At 35.9% G+C, this 18,853-nt stretch overlaps 1 protein-coding gene across 1 annotated transcript in view; it reads right to left on the bottom strand.

Moving 5' to 3' along the window:
• SUGCT (succinyl-CoA:glutarate-CoA transferase) overlaps positions 1-18,853 on the bottom strand; it is a 313,647-nt gene that overhangs the window by 266,377 nt on the left and 28,417 nt on the right. The window contains exons 7-8 of the mRNA XM_041400354.1: positions 10,099-10,190; positions 2,473-2,616 (exon numbers count right to left, since the gene is read on the bottom strand). Coding sequence (XP_041256288.1) covers positions 2,473-2,616; positions 10,099-10,190 — 236 coding nt within the window. The remainder of the gene's footprint in view (positions 1-2,472; positions 2,617-10,098; positions 10,191-18,853) is intronic.

The raw sequence follows: 18,853 nt of genomic DNA, 5'->3' as shown, positions 1-18,853 counted from the left end.
GGCATCATCCATGACAAACTTCAAAAAGTCCTTCTTTTTAAACATTCATCACATGAGGAAAAGCTAGCTTTCAATACCTAGTTGGGAGGTAAAACCAAAACCTTTTTGGAAACGTGTCTTTAAAGACCCTGATCACATCACAGTAATTGTCTAACTTAATTTAAAAGAACTCATTACCATCAGAAGTATTGTGAGAGTATTTTATCTGCTTACATTTTCAGATTTGTACTACACTTTCTTAGTAGAGACACTCCCCCTAAAGACTTATAAGTAAGCACCTTTCTTATACAAAGAAAGAAAACGAACCAAGAAACTAGATGTTCTGAGAGAGACTCAGCTGCCACTTATGTTTCTCTTCATTCATTTTAACACCTCTTTTTAATGGGATTAATCACATGTTTTTATTTTTTTTACTTTAGAACCTCATCCATAAATACTTCTTTCAGTTTAATACACGTTCTCATTACAGTCTTGGGCCAACACCCCAAAATTAATTTGGACTGAAGCAACAGGGTCATCTAAAACAAAAGAGCTGTTTTCTGAATAACATCTTTTATCCATATTCTGTTCCAATATACCAAATAATTTGAATTTCATTTACCCAGCACTGAAGTAAATAAAAACATTTCTTCTTCAATGAGAGTGTGAATTTATGGAATTACTTCTTAATAACTTTTAGACAACTATAATTTGATAATGAGCAGGGAAGGGGTTACTGTTTAAAAAAAAACTAAAAAACAAATAAGCTTTTCCTTGACTACTTAGCATTGCTTCAACTAATCATGTAGAAGACAAACACCACGTGACATGCTTTGTTCACCAACATATATCCAGGTCTTCAATCTCTTCCTTGTGTACGCTAGTGAGTGGCCTAAAGGATGATGATGTGGAAGTTCAGATGGAAATTTTGCAATATAAGAACACTTCTGTGCACAGACCAATCTAGCCTAATCAAGGAAAAAGATTATAAAGACAAATAAAATAACAAAATAAGCGAGCTATGGAAAAATCTAACTTCAACTGTTCTTGGTTTCAGCATTTGATAAAATATTGAATAATAATCAAAAAGACTTAATTTTTAAAAAAAAGGCCAAAAACCAGTGGAACAAGGAATTATGTGCATACACCCCTCCCAGAATGACTCCTGAAATCAATAAAAATTATCAGAAGTATTTTTATAAAATTAGAAATTAAAAAGATCAAGGAGCAGCTGCCATAATATATAACACTACAATACCTTAAACATGAAACCCCCCCTACTTCCACATACATACAAAATATTTAATAAGAATTCAATACACATTCTAAAAATTTTCTGAACTGTTTTTTTTCTAAGCATTTTTCCAATACGGAGACAACATTTGCAAATGTATTTAAGTATAATTAAGTTCAGTTCTTACAAACATTTGTTCTGAAATAAAGGAGTTCTTTATTGATTCAAGCAAGGATTTCCCCTCCTTTTTGATTTCAACAGTTATTCAGACAAAAGCAGTAGGCACTAAAACAAGAGCAAACTCAATCATTAGTCTCAATCATTGTTACCATGCAATGATATAGGTGTCCAACCTCTTGCTCATACTTGGGCCAACTTTTAGCACAATGGGCACTGTCATTTCTCAGCTGTACTGACAGGTAAATGTGAAGAAAAATATAGCTGAATAAAGATTAAAACAATGGAGCACTGTAGTTGCTGTAATTAGGACTGTATACAATTTTGACATACATTTTAAATAGAAAACAAAAATTCCTCTGTATCATGTACCCAGTTGCTACCAGCAAGTACCTACATATCATCAGCAAGACAACATATCATCTGATCATATGCAGCTCATATCAATGCCACTTGCTTTTTAGAAATGATAACTCATTGCACTAGTAGTGTTCAAATATTCAAAGAAGAAAGTTAAATTTCTCATTATATGTAGTACATGCTGTATCTTGCATGAACAAAACAGCTTTGCCTTTAATGCCTAGGAAAAATGCTGCATCTTCAACCTTCATTCTTTTAACTCCCAGAGCCAAAAGGCAGACCTCCTGGATTACATTACTTTGAAACTTGGGTGATACTTTAATACTCTGGGTGATTTTGCACAAGTTATTCAGTGGCTCTAGAAGTTACGTGACCCATTGCTAAAGCCTTCCTTTCAACACTGGTTTCACCACTTAGACTTCTCTGTCTCCAATTACTCACTACAACTGTTACAATCTCAGTGATATTACAAACCTTTATTAACCTGTGTTTTCACAGAACATGGCAGTCCTTTGCAAAAAGTGAAAACCCAACTTAGTGCAGTGGTAACAATAACCATGTCATATAAAATGGTCACTAGCAGAGTGGCAGGTTAAGAAAATGATCACCAATGCCATTATTATTGTTGTCATTAGTTATACTAACTAATGCACTTTATATGAAATGGTATTCTTAGGTTCAAACATCAATAAAACAAAAAGCAATTTTTTTACAACTCCTACCTGAGTTGACAGGAGATTGCAGTCAATATGTAGTCCTTTTCCTGTCTTATGCCTCTGAAGTAAACCAGCCATAACTGCTCCATACGTGTACAACCCAGTAGCAAGGTCTGTCATTGCTACTCCTGGTCTAACTGGCTCACCATCCTAAACAAAAAAAAACCACCCCAAAATGAAACAAGGCAAACAAACAAAACAATAAACAAAGAAAAAATTAAAAGCAGAAAAAACAAGCAGAGACAATATGATTGTGCAGGACTGGGATCTTATTGGCATGACAGGAACATGGTGGGATGACTCCTCTGACTGGAGTGCTGGAACAGAGGGATATAGGCTCTTTTAGGAAAGACAGGCAAAGAACACAAGGAGGCAGTGTTTTTGTCTATGTCAATGACCAGCTGGAGCATATGGAATTTCCCTGGGGATGGATGAAGAGCTGACTGAGAACACAGGGAGGCAACTGCAGGTAACATTATAATCCTGTTACACACACCCAACTATGGGGACAGAGTGGATGGGGCCCTCGACAGACAGATAGCAGCGGCCTCACAATCACAAGCCCTGGTCCTCATGGGGGGCTTCAACCACCCCAATATTTGTTGGAGAGACAACAACATAGAACCACATGCTGTAGGAAAAGATCAGGTTCAAGACCATCTAGGGAACCTGAAGGTGCATAAACCCATTAGACTTGATGACACACATCTGCAGGACCCAAGGGATTTGGCAATGGGAATGGCTAAGACACTATCGATCATATTTGAGAAGTCATGGTAGTCCTACAAAGTTCCCACTGACTGGAAAAAGAGAGACATAACCCCCACATTTTAAAAGGGTAAAAAAGAAGACCCAGGAGACTGTGGGCCCACCAGCCTCCTCTTGCTATCCAGAGGGCTTATGGAGCAGATTCTCCTGGACACTAGTCTAAGGAACATGGAAAAGAACCAGGTGATTTGTGACAGCCAACAAGGCTTCACTATGAGCAAATTGTGCCCGAAAAATTTAGTGGCCTTCTATGAGAGGGTTACAGCAGTAGTAGGTCTGGGAAGAGTGACTGATGTCTCCTACTTGGTTTTGTGCTAAGCATTTGACACCGTCCCACATGACATGCTTGTCTCTAAACCAGGCACTTGGTAGATAAGGAATTGGTTGGATGGCTGCACTCAGTCACAGCTAGTGCAAGAAATTAGTATCTTTAAATGACCTGATGTATAAAAACTACCACTGAAAACCAGGTATTCTTGCAGCATGTACACAAAACTGCCACTTTGTGATGCCACATACTGAAATCATGAAGGATTTATTATGCAACTTTTTGTCCCTAATAACATAATGCTTCAACTCACCAATGCAAAAAGAAAAGAGATAATGTTAGAGACAAGAGAAGCTAGTAAAGACTGAATATTATTATGCCTAGAAGCTAAAGGCCTAAACAATTTCTACAGTACACTCACACAAGTGCCTGTCTGTTTAAAAGGCAGAACCATATTGCTTCATTCTTCTCACTCCCTTTTTTTCTCTCCTCTTGAGTCCCTCCCCAAGTCAAAGCTCAGTTTTGTATTTTCCACTACACACATTCCAGGCTTCTAGTAAGAAAACAAACACAAATTTTTGTTTACACATGTAAATATTACACATGCAAATATATGCAAATTCATTACACACTGACTGAAGTCACTGAAAAGTTGTTCGTTCAAATATCCTTTTTCTGTATGTCATCCCTTTTCTAGCATCAAGGGAAGAATCTTCATGTTACATCATGTGTTTCAGAACTTCTGTAATCATTGGCATGATATATGTCCCCTCTGAAATCAATGGCAAAATGAACTTCTAATTTCGGCCCAGCTAGGCTTTTATTGTAGTGTTCCTTCTGAAATATTCTCCATTTCCTACTCTGAAAAGTTTGAGTTCAGATTATCACAGCAGTTCCTTATTTTGAAGTCTTACTTTTTGTTTGTTTGGGTTTTATTTTTTAAGTTTTCAAACTGTGAAGAAAAATAGCAGTGCAAAGTAATGAGACTCTTCCAGAATTCTGCAACACAAGTAAGCCTACCATAAGACAATTTAAAATAATTACAATTGATAAATAATAACTGTTTGTCAAATTATCATAAATGTATTTAAACTAATGTAGCATAAAGTAAATAAAATTGAATTTACAGAATTATTTTAATTAGCCATGTCTAAACTGCTATGTGTAATTATTGTAATAATAACCTTCTAAATAAGAATACAGGAATTGTTTCCTGATAATTATTTTAAAAAGAGTGTCTTGGATTCATGTAAGAAAATCTTCACTATCATTTTTCTTTTGCACTCCAGCAAGATTTACACAAGCCTGATACAAAGTCATATATGTTATTATATTTTTCTTTTAAATTTTTATTTTATTATCAATTGCATTAATAGAGCAATTCTGAAATAAAAGACAGTAGGACAATATTTTCTACATAAGATGGAAAAGGCTGCTATTTTATTCATATCATGAAATTGACTAAAAATTACAAAATCTGTATAAAATATAGCAAATTTAAAAAAAAAAAAATAGTTACTCTCATCCAAACTGCAGTAAGGATTAGTCTGTGACTATCTATAGCCTAGAGATCCATAGGATGATATATAAACTACACAATATTACAGTGAACACTGCTTTAGGAAGTAGTACTTTTTTTGAAGAATCTCTTATTTCTTCCTTCACCAGATGCTACACTAAGCTACTTCAGCTTCCCAAAAGAAAACACAACTGAAAGGTTCCAGCTATTTACCACTCTCATTGTACCCAACTCTGGGGAAAAACAGAAAAGTTTGTTCTTCACTTTTATATGCACAGGCCTACCGAGACAACTAATTAGTCCATGAGAAGGTTTTTGCTCCTCAGAGCTACCACAGAGAAATAAAAGAAAAAAAAAAAAAAAGGAAAAAAAAAAAAAAAAACAAACACACAGCAAAAAACCACACACACATACAAAAACACCCAACCAAAATGAACAAAAAAAACCCCTCATATTTTCTGCTGCAAGTAATCCATTTGTTAAATTGCTCTTTCTTTATTATAGACACTTCACTACATCCACTGTGTTGAGAAGAAGCCAAAAAGACTTTAGATTTTACAAGCAATGTGCTGCAACATTCTTAGTTTAAAAACACTGTTTTCAGAGTGTCATTAATTTCACCCTTTAAGGAGAACAAAACATTTTGAAGACTAAGAAATTGGGATTATTTTAATAGGGTTTTATACATGAACTTCCAGAACCTTCCTCATCAAGTACTAAACTGTCTAATGTTTAAAAGCAAATACTTCTACCTTTGCCTCAGTAAAAAGTTCACCTTTTGTTTCTAAAAATACTTTCACAATTTCTCCTTAGAAAACACTCCTACAAACTACTAGTACTATACTGCTACGTTATTTTTAACATGTTGGCTTTGTTTTATCCTAATACTCCAGAACCTGTAATTCTGAACCAGTCCACACAATTTCTAGCCATCCTTGGTCTTTCTACCAAGACTCATGATGAGCTGCCATGTCTCACCATTTAATCAGCTTCAATCAGCTCCTGTGCCATAAACCAGTCTTTCTGTGGCAGGATACACAGGTGCAAGCACTGTGGAATGGATTAATTCAGGCTTTATCACTATCCTGCAGAACAAGGGATGTGAAGCTGCTTTACATGAAGGTTAAACTAAACACACAGAGAAATAACCTTCCTTTAGACAGAGCTTCTGCCAGCACAGCATTATTTTTGTGTAGCTAACATTATACCATTTACCTGGGCAAAGTAAGGATCTATACAGTATCTTTTATTCAAGCAAGTTATTTCAAAAGTGACAAACACCACCACCCCTGCCAGACAAAAATGATTTTATTGTTCTGGTAGGAAGAGCAAACGTAGCACTAGCCAGGGAGAATGCGTCTTAAGCAATCAAAGCTGCCATCCAGCCTCAAGGGCTGGCTTGGACTCTAAATTAGGTGCAGCACCAGGAGTTGCCCTTTCCTCATCTGAAAAGATAAAGATTCATACCAGTTAAGAAGACCTTTTGTTTTACATCACTGTGCTTTGCTATTGCTCAATCTTATAGTTTACACTTTTATTCCTCATTTTTGCTGTTTGCTAAATTCCTTACAATTTGTCGACATGTCCTCACCCAGATATAGCCACAACATGTTTTAGAAGCCTCCTTTCCTAAGGTGTTTTTTTTTGCCCTTTGACATAATTTCTCTAACCAAACTTACATCAGTAATACAAAAATCATCTATTTAAAATGAAAATTGTTTTGAAATTACATGCTTAAGAAAAGCATTCTAAGTCCAGTAGTTTTACAGATGTGAAATAGTTGCTGAAGCTAATATGAACCAGCAATAGCTGTATTTTTCAACAGCTCTCAGCTATATATACCATGTGTATTCATTTGTAACCCTTTGTTTGGTACTGAACTGAAGAATGACCTTCTGGATTGCAGATTAAATACTGTCTCATAGTAATTTTCCTCAAGGAAGAATACACCACCATAAAGGCAGTTCAAGTACTGAAGACGATGTGTAATAATCCACTAGGAGGTGGAAGGGGATTTGTAACCAAATCAAACTTCATTTAATTAATTTCAAATTATTGTTTTGATGAGTCACAGAAATTTCAATTAGAATTTCAAATTTCACAGGTGTGATACACTTCTAATACACAAGTAATCAAGTACATGTGTAAGAGCTTGCAGGGTTCTGTCCACAAAACCATGATTTAAGGACTCTATTCCACTGTGTTTGGGTTTGTACTATCAGCAAAAACAACACTAGCACAAATGAAGTTGTTTGGGCCAATATTTTTGCAATATTGTAGAAGTTATAGCTTAATTTCAAGGTTCAGAATATCTCTCAGAAGCATTCAAAGTAATTACCATTAAGTGATGCTAGGAAAAAAATAAGAGAAACAAAAAAAACAAGGTTTTTTTTTTTTTAATAGGCAGGAATATATACTGCTATTGGAGTACACATTTTTGTATATGTCAGATACAGGACAAAATTTTAGTACCCTACTATTAAAATGCTTTCTAAGGAACTGTAAATATGTATACATCGATGTAAATATGTATACCTCAACATTCAACACCTCAGTCATCTATGTAGATGCTTTTTTGCTGCCTGCTGAGATTCATTCCATTTGTCTGCTGCATCAGCTGATGCCTCTAAGACCATCCTGCAAGAACATTCTGCTGTTGGTTTAGCAAAGGGATGTTTCCAAAGAGCACTGTTGCACTGATGATGTTATACTGATTATCTATAGCTACTGCAATTAAATACAAAACCAACATCATCTAACTTTTCCTTTTTTTCTTTTTCATTTTCAGTTTATAAGTGGCATTTTTTATTTTACTCTAAAAAAAAAAAAATCAGACCCTAGTCTACCCATTCAAATGTACTTATTAATTTTAGCACAGTAATTCCACGTTATCTAGTCAACAAATAAATTAAACTTTATTTAAAAAAAAAAAAACAGCATGAAATTCTGTTTTCTTTTTTCTGCTTTTTCTTTGGCCACTTTTCTACATCTTGACTGAAACAAGGTCTTCTACTTTTGTTCAGACTTAGTTTTGTGAAATTTTAAACACAATTCTGTCACATGAACATAAATGTTTTTAAAAATGGAAGATTTTACTATTAATAATTCTTCATTATTTTAAAGTAACTTTCTAACAAGCATACAATATGATTTTACAGCCACTTGGATAAGTTTTCACTACAACAACAAAAAGCACGTTTGTTTTTTTTGGAGTCATTGACTACTTAAGTCTTTGAAACAATACTGTCCATCTATACATCAAAAATGGGTTTGAGAAACTGAGGAAATACTACATAAACAACTGCAAATAAAGAAAAATGAGTAAATTTTTGCATGCTTATTTTAATAATGTGAAAAAGTGACTAAGTTTGAATGAATTCTTAGAAGCCCCCAGTGAACAGACAAAGCTGTTACTGACAGTGACTAAATGATTCCTATGATTACATTACCTCAAGTCTTGGTGAGGTGATGTGAACATCTGATGTTCCAGTGTAGACCTTAACACAATATTTTAATAAAATCCACCTTCATAACAGCCACTGAGGACTATTATTTTCATAATATAACTTGCATGCAATTATTCAGTATAAGTTACTTATTCTGGCATTCACATATCATTGAAAAGCTGTAAAAAATCCTGTGTTTTTCAATCTTTCTACCTATCTTTCTTTATTCATGTTGTACTAACAACATCTGCCCCTTTCTAACAGTTTGTATACCCTTTCAATTTTGATTGGTATATTTTGAGGTGTGCATGAATTTTCTGGCACTGTGCTGGAAGTATTAACCTCCATTCTACAGACACAATGTTAAATTTACTTACGCTACAGTTACTGTGATCAGTCATGGCTTAGTGCACGTGTACATTACATATTTGAAGGGAAGCGCCTGTAAGGACTGCACACAATTTCATGTCTTCTCATGCTCTGAGATGGGATGTCCTAGGAGTACATACCAATAACACAGCAGAAACGGATAGCTTCAGGAAACTAGGCACAAGATGTTTCAGCTCCCTCAGTCAAAAAATGGTCGATTTTGGCTTTTTTACCTAATAAAAAGGACAACTCTGGTAACAATAGTTGCCAGAAGTACAAACTTCTGATGTTTGGCATTGTTCTCAGTAGAAAACAAGTCTATTGGCAGAGTATCAACCCTACAATAGAGCTGTGTCCAGATCATGTGGTTCGCTTTCAACAACATACTCAAACATGAGCAGCTGACACTTAGTACAGGAACTTTACGAATTCCTTGTTTATCTAGAACATGCAAGTATCATACTCACAAGATCTGCTCTACTGCTTCCAGAGTACTAGGAGCACCCCCACAGAACAGTATCTAGCATTTATAATGCACAGAAAAGACTTGTAACACTACCTCACTTGAAAAGGGACATTTTAGGACCACATTCCCTGCATCTCTAGGTGATTCAAGACAGCTTAATTAAATGCTTATTTGACCAGCATTTTTCCAAGGTGAAGACACATGTTCTGTGTACCTCTAGAATTCAGATACTAAGCTACTGTTATGCTTCCTGCAATACCACAGCTAACAAAGATCTTGGGTGTCAGTGGGAATAGGCAGCACATAAAGCTTTTCCAGAAGCATGGCATCTTTCTGCCTATTTGTAGGCAGAATGATTGAAAAACACCCAGATTTTGCCAGATATATCTAGGTAGCTTCACAATTCCTGCTTTTACAAAGCCAAAGCATCAGTGAGATTTCAGACTCATAGACACAGCTATATCATCCAGCTGTCAACAATGTGTCTACTACAGCTCAAGGGGCCATTAACAGGTTAGCATACATTGCCAATTTATTCGCTGGAGATTTAGGATTTTTTCATTTTTTTTCTTTAATTTTCTCTTTCTTGAGCATTTTTCTTTACAAGCCTTAAGTGACACAGCTGAAGTATACAAGTACTATTATTTTCTTAGACTCCCAGAGATGAGACCTCTTGCTGGACTCAGGAGGGTTTGCATAACAGATGTGTTACCATTAGGTTGACTTGTTCCACGCAGCAGCCAGTTTTGGTACACAGCACAAAGATTCTATGAAATTGGTAAGTTTTGCACTATACCTCATGCCCTGTGATATGCATGAGACCAGAAACAGCAGCAGCAATGGAGTCATATCCACCTCTCTGAACCACTGGACCAGTCTGACCATAACCTAAGAGAGAAACAGAACAACTAGTAATTCAATCAAGGACAAGTACAACATAAACTATTATTGCTCCTCAGCTTTTTTAACAAGATGTCCAGACTGTACAACCAACGAATGCTATTGTATTCTATTTATTCCTGCACATTTCTAAGAGTAAAGTTGGATTTATCCTCTGTGGGTTGAGGATGTGTTTGATCTTAATTCTAGACAAACTTGTATCCCTGCTATGTTTCATTTCTTTTGGATAAAATTTCCTTTTTAATTCACTGTGTCAGCTAAGGTTGGACTCAGATGTTTTTTCAGAGACTCTACAGTATTTCTACAGACCTAAAATTGCTGTCCAACAGGGCCCATCTCACCTGTGTTATCTCCACTCTGCTATATGGATACCTTGAATACCCCAAACAATACTAAAATCATGACACTATGGTTTTGACACATTAATTATTCCCCCCTCATTTCTGTTATTTTATTCCATATCTAAACAGAGCTACCTTCGAAACAAACATAGTTTACAAAATACAGCAAGGCCTTAGCAAGTACGTACAATCTGTTTGCCAAGAGTTAGCACCAATGAAGTCCAAAATACTGAGAAGTTTTACTGAACTACCTAAAAACAGTTTTGTTCAGCTGTATAATTAACTTAAAATAAACAGCTGTAGACAGAAGGATGCTGTCTTACCTCTCTTTGCTATAGTCACCATGTTCTTCCAACAACAACCACAAAATCTTCCAATTGAGGAGGTCACTGGAACCACTAACCACCATCACAGAGGGTAAAAGTCAATAGGGAAGGAGCAACATATTTGATTGATAGTTTCTATTAGTTCCTAATTAGTTCTAATGGCAGAGCCCTCAATAATCAGATTTAAGCATTTGTCCTCCTCAAAAAGGAAGTACATTCGAAGCTATTTAAGCTTTCTTTTCTGATATCTCTAAGAGAAAATCCCTTGGAGCAGTTACAAGATATTTTTCACAGACAAGATTCCTAATTTAATTTTAGTCTTAAAACAACATTTCTGTTTAATTCTTACCTGAGAGGACAGTAATAGAACTACATTAGATCAACATATACTGCAATGTAAAAATTCCTCAATCTCCTAGATTCCTCTTCATAATTTGCATGGAAAAATCTTCTCTTTATAAGTCTGTTCAGTAGGCATGACAGTCTAAACAGTGACTTTGTGAATTAAAGCACACAATTAAAAATAATTTTTCATTGAGGTAATGTACCTCAGCTCATCCACTTGGACTGATGCTGTTATATGCATAATTCATAAATTACTCCTAATGTATATTATGTGAGGATTATGATGACTGAAAACTGTAGTTAAAGCACTTTGTTACTCCAATTGATAAATCATACCAAGCAAAACAATATCCACTTACTACAGAGATTTTCTCATTATACTACAAACTATCTCAATTGCCTGATCTTTTTCTGGAGACATGAGATCCACATTGTGCAAAGCTCTTCCTTCTGTGGAGGAGCTCAACTTCTATACTCAGTGTCACAGGGAATATCAGAATACTACAGCCAATTCACTGACTTTATCAATATAGCTTCAAAACATACATTTTGCAAGAAAAAACTCAACACTTTTCTTATGGTCAAATCAGTGTCACTACTCAAAAGAGAGGGAAAAAAAAACCTACCAGTTTACCCAGTTTTATTTGAAATCTGAAAACAGCCAACTTTGAGATACCAAAAAGAACTCATGGTATTTCCTTTCATATTTGCACTCTTAAGTTTACAGCAAAGAACAGTGCATTCAAATATAAGAGGACTAGCAAATAAAATATACTGGATCCACCCATAAATGTTCTGAAGAGCTCTAACTAGGCATATACCATTATCTCATTGGAATGAACTGTAGAATTAAAACCAGTTAAGTGTGTGGGACCACTTCAAAAACAAAATCTTGCTCAATAAAAAAAAGTACTCAAAACAACTTTAATTGAATAGTGAAAAGCATATTGAAGTAAGTGAGAAACTACGTACTGTCCTCAATTACTAACAAAGAAAAGACATCTCAACACATCTACTCACACAAATGTTTTCATAAACAGCAAACATCTGAAAATTAAACATTTAGTATGTAGACAGAACAACTATACAACACTTTGCAATGCTCTTCTGGTAAGGACAAACATCCATCCCTTAAACACTGAATTCAGGAAAGGTGACAGGCAACAAGATCTGCATTTTTCTAGAGAAGTTTCACAAATAAAATTTTTTAACTCCTTTTCACACTTTGTTACATCCAGGCTTCAAAATAAAAGGTATTATTTAATGACTTTCTGGTTAAGATTAGAACTTGTATGGAGTGTTTAATTAATCTTCATACATCACAATAGATTAAAAGGAAAAAAACCACATAATTCTGCTTTTGATCTGAATTCTGAGTGGACAAAGTTAGTGTGGGGACAAAATCTGTTGTCATTGGAAATGTGTCACCCCAGGAACTATGGATATACAAGATTCCTGGAGGAAAAAGTAGAGTTAAGTGAGAAATAGCTACAGCTAAAAATGAAAGATCTATTTATTCAGACAAAAAACAAAGGTTGAACATTATTTTCATGGTCAATGGAGCAACCCAGTGCAGATGTTTTACAAATAACTATGAACACAAACACTAAAAGCTTGAAGAAGAGTCCAAAATTACATTAAAAAATATTCAGCCTTGTACACAGATTTTACAGTAACTGTAATATATACACATGCATACATTTGTACATATACACATGTACATATATATATAAATAAATAAAATAACTCCCTAAAGATAAAAATGCCACCTAAAGTTTATGTTTGTCCAAATACCCTGTGTTCTCTCATACTTAATTCAGTGTGAAAAACATACATTTGCAATTACACCCTCAAACCTAAATATAGGCTTCTGTTAAATAAAATGTAGTTAGTAGTTTAAAGTTTCGATACACTGAAAAATACTTTAGGGTAAAGAGATAATCCAAGATGAATACAGATAGAATAGATTTAACAGTGATGGTCTCAGAAGGCAAGATAAGGCAGCTGATCACACTCCTGCTCCCCTTTAGTGGAGCTTATCACCGTAAACTGCAGTCAATATTTAAATAGTCTCTACTAGTAAAGAATGTATTTTAGATCCCTAAGTCCCGCGTAGGTATTTTTATTTTGGGGAATAGATTTTAGAGAGACAAAAGAATTTAAATTTTAATTTAATAAAACTAAGTGTTTTCTAAATCATTTCAGCTTGACAGGCAGCTGGCTAGATTCTAAATCTCATGTAAAGTTTTAGATTTTTGTAAAACAGAATATGCAAATAGCAAAAGAAAGTTGCACCACACTAAACCCCTATTCAACTCCCCAAATCTCCATTCTATACCTTGCAGTAGGGAGATATGATTTCTTCTGATACCTGTCACATCCTCATGTGTCTAGAATTCAAAATCATTGCAGTATGAGCCAGTGTTCTCTATGGCAAAATGTACAGTTTCACAATCAAACCAAGTACAAGACAATAACCCCCAGTTAGATCTCAAAGTCCTTCCTAAAAATTGTCATTGTCAAAGCATTATTTAATCTGCATAGCAAGCTTTTGAAATTGCCAGAAACAGAGAATCACACAGAATCACAGAATGGGTGGCGTTTGAAGGGACCACAATGGGTCATCTGGTCCAACCTCCCTGCTCAAGCAGGGCTGTCCTAGAGCACATGGCACAGGACTGTGTCCAGATGGTTTTTGAGTATCTGCAGTGAAGGAGACTCAACACCCTTTCTGGTTGAGTTGTGTTGAGAGCACAATTTTTTCCAGTGTTTGGTCACCAGCACAGTAAAGAACTTGCTCCTCATATTCAGGGGGAACTTCCTGTGTATCAACTTCTTCCCATTCACTTGTGTCCTATTCCTTGGCACCACCAAGAGCCTGGCTCCATCCTCTTGGCACCCTTCCTTGAGGTGCTTAGGGACATTGATGAAGTCCCTTCTCAGTCATCTCTTCTTGAGGCTAAACAGGCCCAGCTCCAGCAGACTGTCCCTGTAAGACAGATGCTCCAGTCCCTTAATCACCTTTATCACCTTCCAATGGACTACTCCAGGAACTCCATGTCACTCTTGTACTGAGGAGCCCAGAACTGAACACAGCACTCCAGATGTGGCCTCACCTGGGCTCACTAGAGGGGCAGGATCACCTCCCCCGACCTGCTGGCAATGCTCTTCCTTATGCACCTGAGGAGACCATTGGCTGCCTTGGCTCATGGACAACTTGTTGTCCACCAGAGCCCACAGGTCCTTCTCTGCAGAGCTGCTTTCCAGTGGTTTGGTCCCCAGCCTGCACTGGTGCAGGGGGTTATTCTTCTCCAGGTGCAGGACTCTGCCGTTGTCTGTGCTGAATTTCAGGCACTGCTTCCTGCCCATCTCTCAGTCTTCCAGTTCTTCTCTTCCATCTCTCTCAAGGCCCTTTTGAAGACCATTTTGAAGCTCTCCATGGTGTCTGCCACTCCTCCCAGCTTTGTGTCACCAGTGAACTTGCTGAGGAGGCATCTGCCCCTTCACCCGAGTCACTGATGAACAAGGCAAACAATCCTGGGCCCAGTATTGAACCTTGGGGACACCACTTGTGACAGGCCTCCAGCTATGACCCTGTGCCACTGATCACAACCACCAAAGAACTATTTGCATATTCTGCATAGTCACACCTAAATCCTCCTGTTCTGATCCTGCAGCCAAGTCTATCTTCTACATAAGAAAGTGTAGAACCTTTACTCTTTGAAGCTTTTTCTGAGCAAGAAAAATTAACTGGGTATGAGAAGTATGAAAGAACTGGCAGCAGCTACTTTATGTCAGCTTAAGGGAAACATGGGCCTTTACCGGAGGCATTTACAAAGCAAACACCACAGCTTTCCACCAGCAATCCCGTACCTTAGCTCAAACAAGAAGGAAGAAAGAGACTTTAACCAATTGGAAACTGAAGAATAATCACGTCAAGATAAACAGTAAATAACAACAGCACTAAGATACTCATCACTAACGAGGGGTGTGGCAGAAGGACCTTTATGCAGGACACTAATTGCAGCTGACTGAATATTTATTTGGTAAAATAAATTGAAGCATATAAATTTCCTGTGACTATTGGCAATATATACACATTGCAATTAAATCTAAGAGTCAGATTGCTGCTATTATCTGATTAAATTACCTTGGTATTAATACACCACAAATCCTGGCAAATGGAAAGACTAAATGTATTTCTTTTTCCCAGATTTTTCTAGTTAAATCAGACACACACATTTTAAAAAACCCCAAAGCAAAAAACCAAACCAAAACAAAACAAAAAAAAAAAAAAAAAAAAAAAAAAAACAAAAAAAAAAAAAAAAAAAAAAAAAAAAAAAAAAAAAAAAAAAAACAAAACCAAAAAAACCAACAACAACAACAAAATCCCCAAAAACATTCTTCTACAGGAAATAAATCTTAAATAAAGCTTAGCTACTATTCTGGGGCTGGTGGCATTGTGACATTTCTCCATGATGAAAGGGGGCCAATTATTCTGAAACATGGAAGTTACTTCTAACACAACAAAGCTTACAGTTCTGGGCTTAGTGTGCAGTAGCCATGTGATGGCACTCAAGGTTTGGAACATAGCGCAGGAAAAATTATAATACTTTCAGGCATCATATGGGACAAAAGTTTGGGGGAAAAAAATAACATGTCATAACAAACTACTGCTAGTTTATCCACTTTTAAATGGTCAATATATCACATAAGAGAGACATAATTTGCTTTACAATCCACTCTAAATTATTCTGTTCTGAGAAACAGAAATAAATATTATGAAGTGAGAAAGGTCAGGCTGAAGATTACGAAAAAAGTAATAACAGTAAAAGTTGCTGGACTACACAAAAGTGTTACTACCCAAATTGCCAAATGTTCAAAAATGTCACACTAAATTTAAAAATGCTAGCAAAAACAACCCCAATCCAAACCTCTTTCCAGAAAGAACTCTGATAGAAAAACAGACTAATGTGTTCTTACAGGTTTAGCTTTCTAATACCATGTCAGCTACAAAATAGCTTTACTTCGTTTTTGGCAGACGACAGTGGGATTTTTAAATACATTTATGGAAGATATTCTTCATAAACTTTTAGAAATCAGGCCGACCAATTAAACAACTTTGTCCCAGACTAAATTTCGTATGTCTGTAGGTTCTATGTGATTCCAAGATGTGTACAGAACACACATCTGAACACCATATTTCCTTGCCTAGGAGTTACTGATGAAACAATGACAGAATTTCTAACATGTATTAAAAAAAATCATTTTGGCTAGGAGCGGCCTGAAAGCATCTGGGATAAACAGGCACTACTGTGTTGCAATATCATAACTTTAGGGACAATCACTCCAAAATAAGTATTTTTACATAGGTTAGTTTAGATTCATTTGGGATTTTTCTGAAGATTAAAAAAAATGTTTCTACATTTCTCAGCTTGTTGTGTATTTGATTTGTATTTCATGAAATTTAACAGCTCAGAATAGTGGGTCATAAACAATTTCTACCTTCAAAAAAATAAACAACTGAGAAAGAAGTAAATCTCACAAAATTACTAAATGCACAGAACCTGGAAAGAGGAATGAAAACTCATTCAATACATGAAATTGCTATTCTCACGTCAATACAATGTGCTTTCAAGCTAATGATGGCATCATAACTAAATCTACAGGACAGCCTGAGTATGATTTTCTGTGTCATAAACAGAAAGGTCAGCATTTCTCATTATGACCTATGTTCAAAATATTGGGACCACATGCACAAGAAAACCAAAAGCCATAATTTCTGCACTTATTCATGATTTGATAGCATGATAAAACTTTATAAGGCCAAATATAAAACACATTGAACTAAAAGGATAGGAAAAACCAACATGGAGACATGTTGTCAACACAGACCAATTCCCTGTAGTTCAATTCCCAGATGACAAATGCATTACAAAGTCAGGTTGTATAAGATATTCTGAGCAAAACATAGAGCAAAACATTTTGAGCAAAAATAAGTTCAACATAAGCATTTCTACAAATAGGAACTAAACATTGTCACAAATTCCATCCAGATAGATGGCTATCCCCGCTGAATAACAAATTAATGAGAAACACCTTTTGGCTTCTTCTATTGCCAAAAGAAAATATTCAATTAAAGAGAGCTTACATCTTTACTTAATAAAGATTAATGAAACAAGCAGAAGAACACAAGCAATTCCCTGTGATGACAAAAGCCAAAGTTTAACAGACGCATTATAAGAAACTTTGCAGTGTCAGAGCTGCCAAATGCGTTAGCAAAACGAGTAACGACTCTCGGAAAATGCTTGCCATGTGTTGGTCAGAAGGAAAGGAAGTACAACTTCCTGAATAGGCAGGCTTACAGGAGATCAGAACAGATACAAGAAAGGTGAAGTCAGAGCAAACTGTCAAGAGAGATGAAAGGATGTTAAAAAAAAATAAGCCTTAAATCAGCAAGCATAAAATCTGACCAATCTGATAAAAACATTTCATTTCCCAATTGATGATTGCAAATGTGTACAATATTTATTGCTTTTACACATGTTGATTTAGACATTCTAACTCTCTCTTTTGAATGAAATCAGGTGTTATAAGTTGGAAGGCATAGATAAAACAAAATTTTTAAATAAGACACAAAGCTCTATGCTAAGATTTAGCTACTGAAAGATTTGAAGAGGACAAACAACAACCTCTGCCAGCTGTTCAACATTCAATTTTCATGTGATCTGGGTACCTAGCCTCACACAACTCCTATTAGGGCACCAACCACACTTCTGGGACATAGCCACAGACCATTTCAAACAAAACAAGTTTGGTTTTCAAAAGGCTTTTAATCAGCCTGCAAAATTCTAAGCCATATTTTCTAGCTTTATAACATGCCAAATGTAAGTTACAAGAAAGCAGTCTTTCCCTCCGTAGCTCAAACCGTAATTACTAAAGAGATGCTATCACTTTCTTTTGCTAAGTCAGTGAAAGTTTAAGTTGTCACTCTCTGAATTTTGAGGCAGAAGCAGCTTCTCTGTCTAAGTGGGGTCATTCTTCTACATGATCTAAGAAATTAAATGTGTCATGATGACCATTTCTGAAAACAAAGTTTCAATTAAAAGCTTTTAGATGACACTGAGATTAGGTACTCAAACTTTACTCCCCACCTTAAAGGAGGCTGATAGACGCCCAAATTCCCCATTGCTATTCTGGGTTTACACAAAGATTCACAGCTGAACACACTTAAAAGTAACAAATCATTCCTTGTTCCATACTTGGTACAGATACAGCTGATACTAGGACTACAAATATTTATATAGCGAAAGCTAATATTAAAATAGTGAAGTGAATTACTCCCAGCAGTGTAGCAATGACATTTCCACAGAACATCCAGGTTTCAAAATTTACACAGAAATTAGTTAAACACTGAGGCAAGCTGTCTGTCCTAACCTCTGTGTGTCCTCACCTGCTTTGCTAGGACTGCTCTACCTGCTCAACTCTGTCACACTATTATGACTAAGGTAAGGGAGCAAATATTTGTGAGAAATATCTGGCTAATCTGGAAATAAGTCAGGAGTCAACAGAAAAACACCACACTTCAGCTCAACAGATATTAATAATCTTATTACTTCTTACAGTGGAAAAAAAAAAC

The sequence above is a fragment of the Onychostruthus taczanowskii genome, unplaced genomic scaffold (genome assembly GCF_017590055.1).
Source record: "Onychostruthus taczanowskii isolate IOZ18803 unplaced genomic scaffold, ASM1759005v1 scaffold179, whole genome shotgun sequence".
Lineage (NCBI taxonomy): Eukaryota > Metazoa > Chordata > Aves > Passeriformes > Passeridae > Onychostruthus > Onychostruthus taczanowskii.
This window is presented reverse-complemented; position numbering and strand designations above follow the sequence as displayed.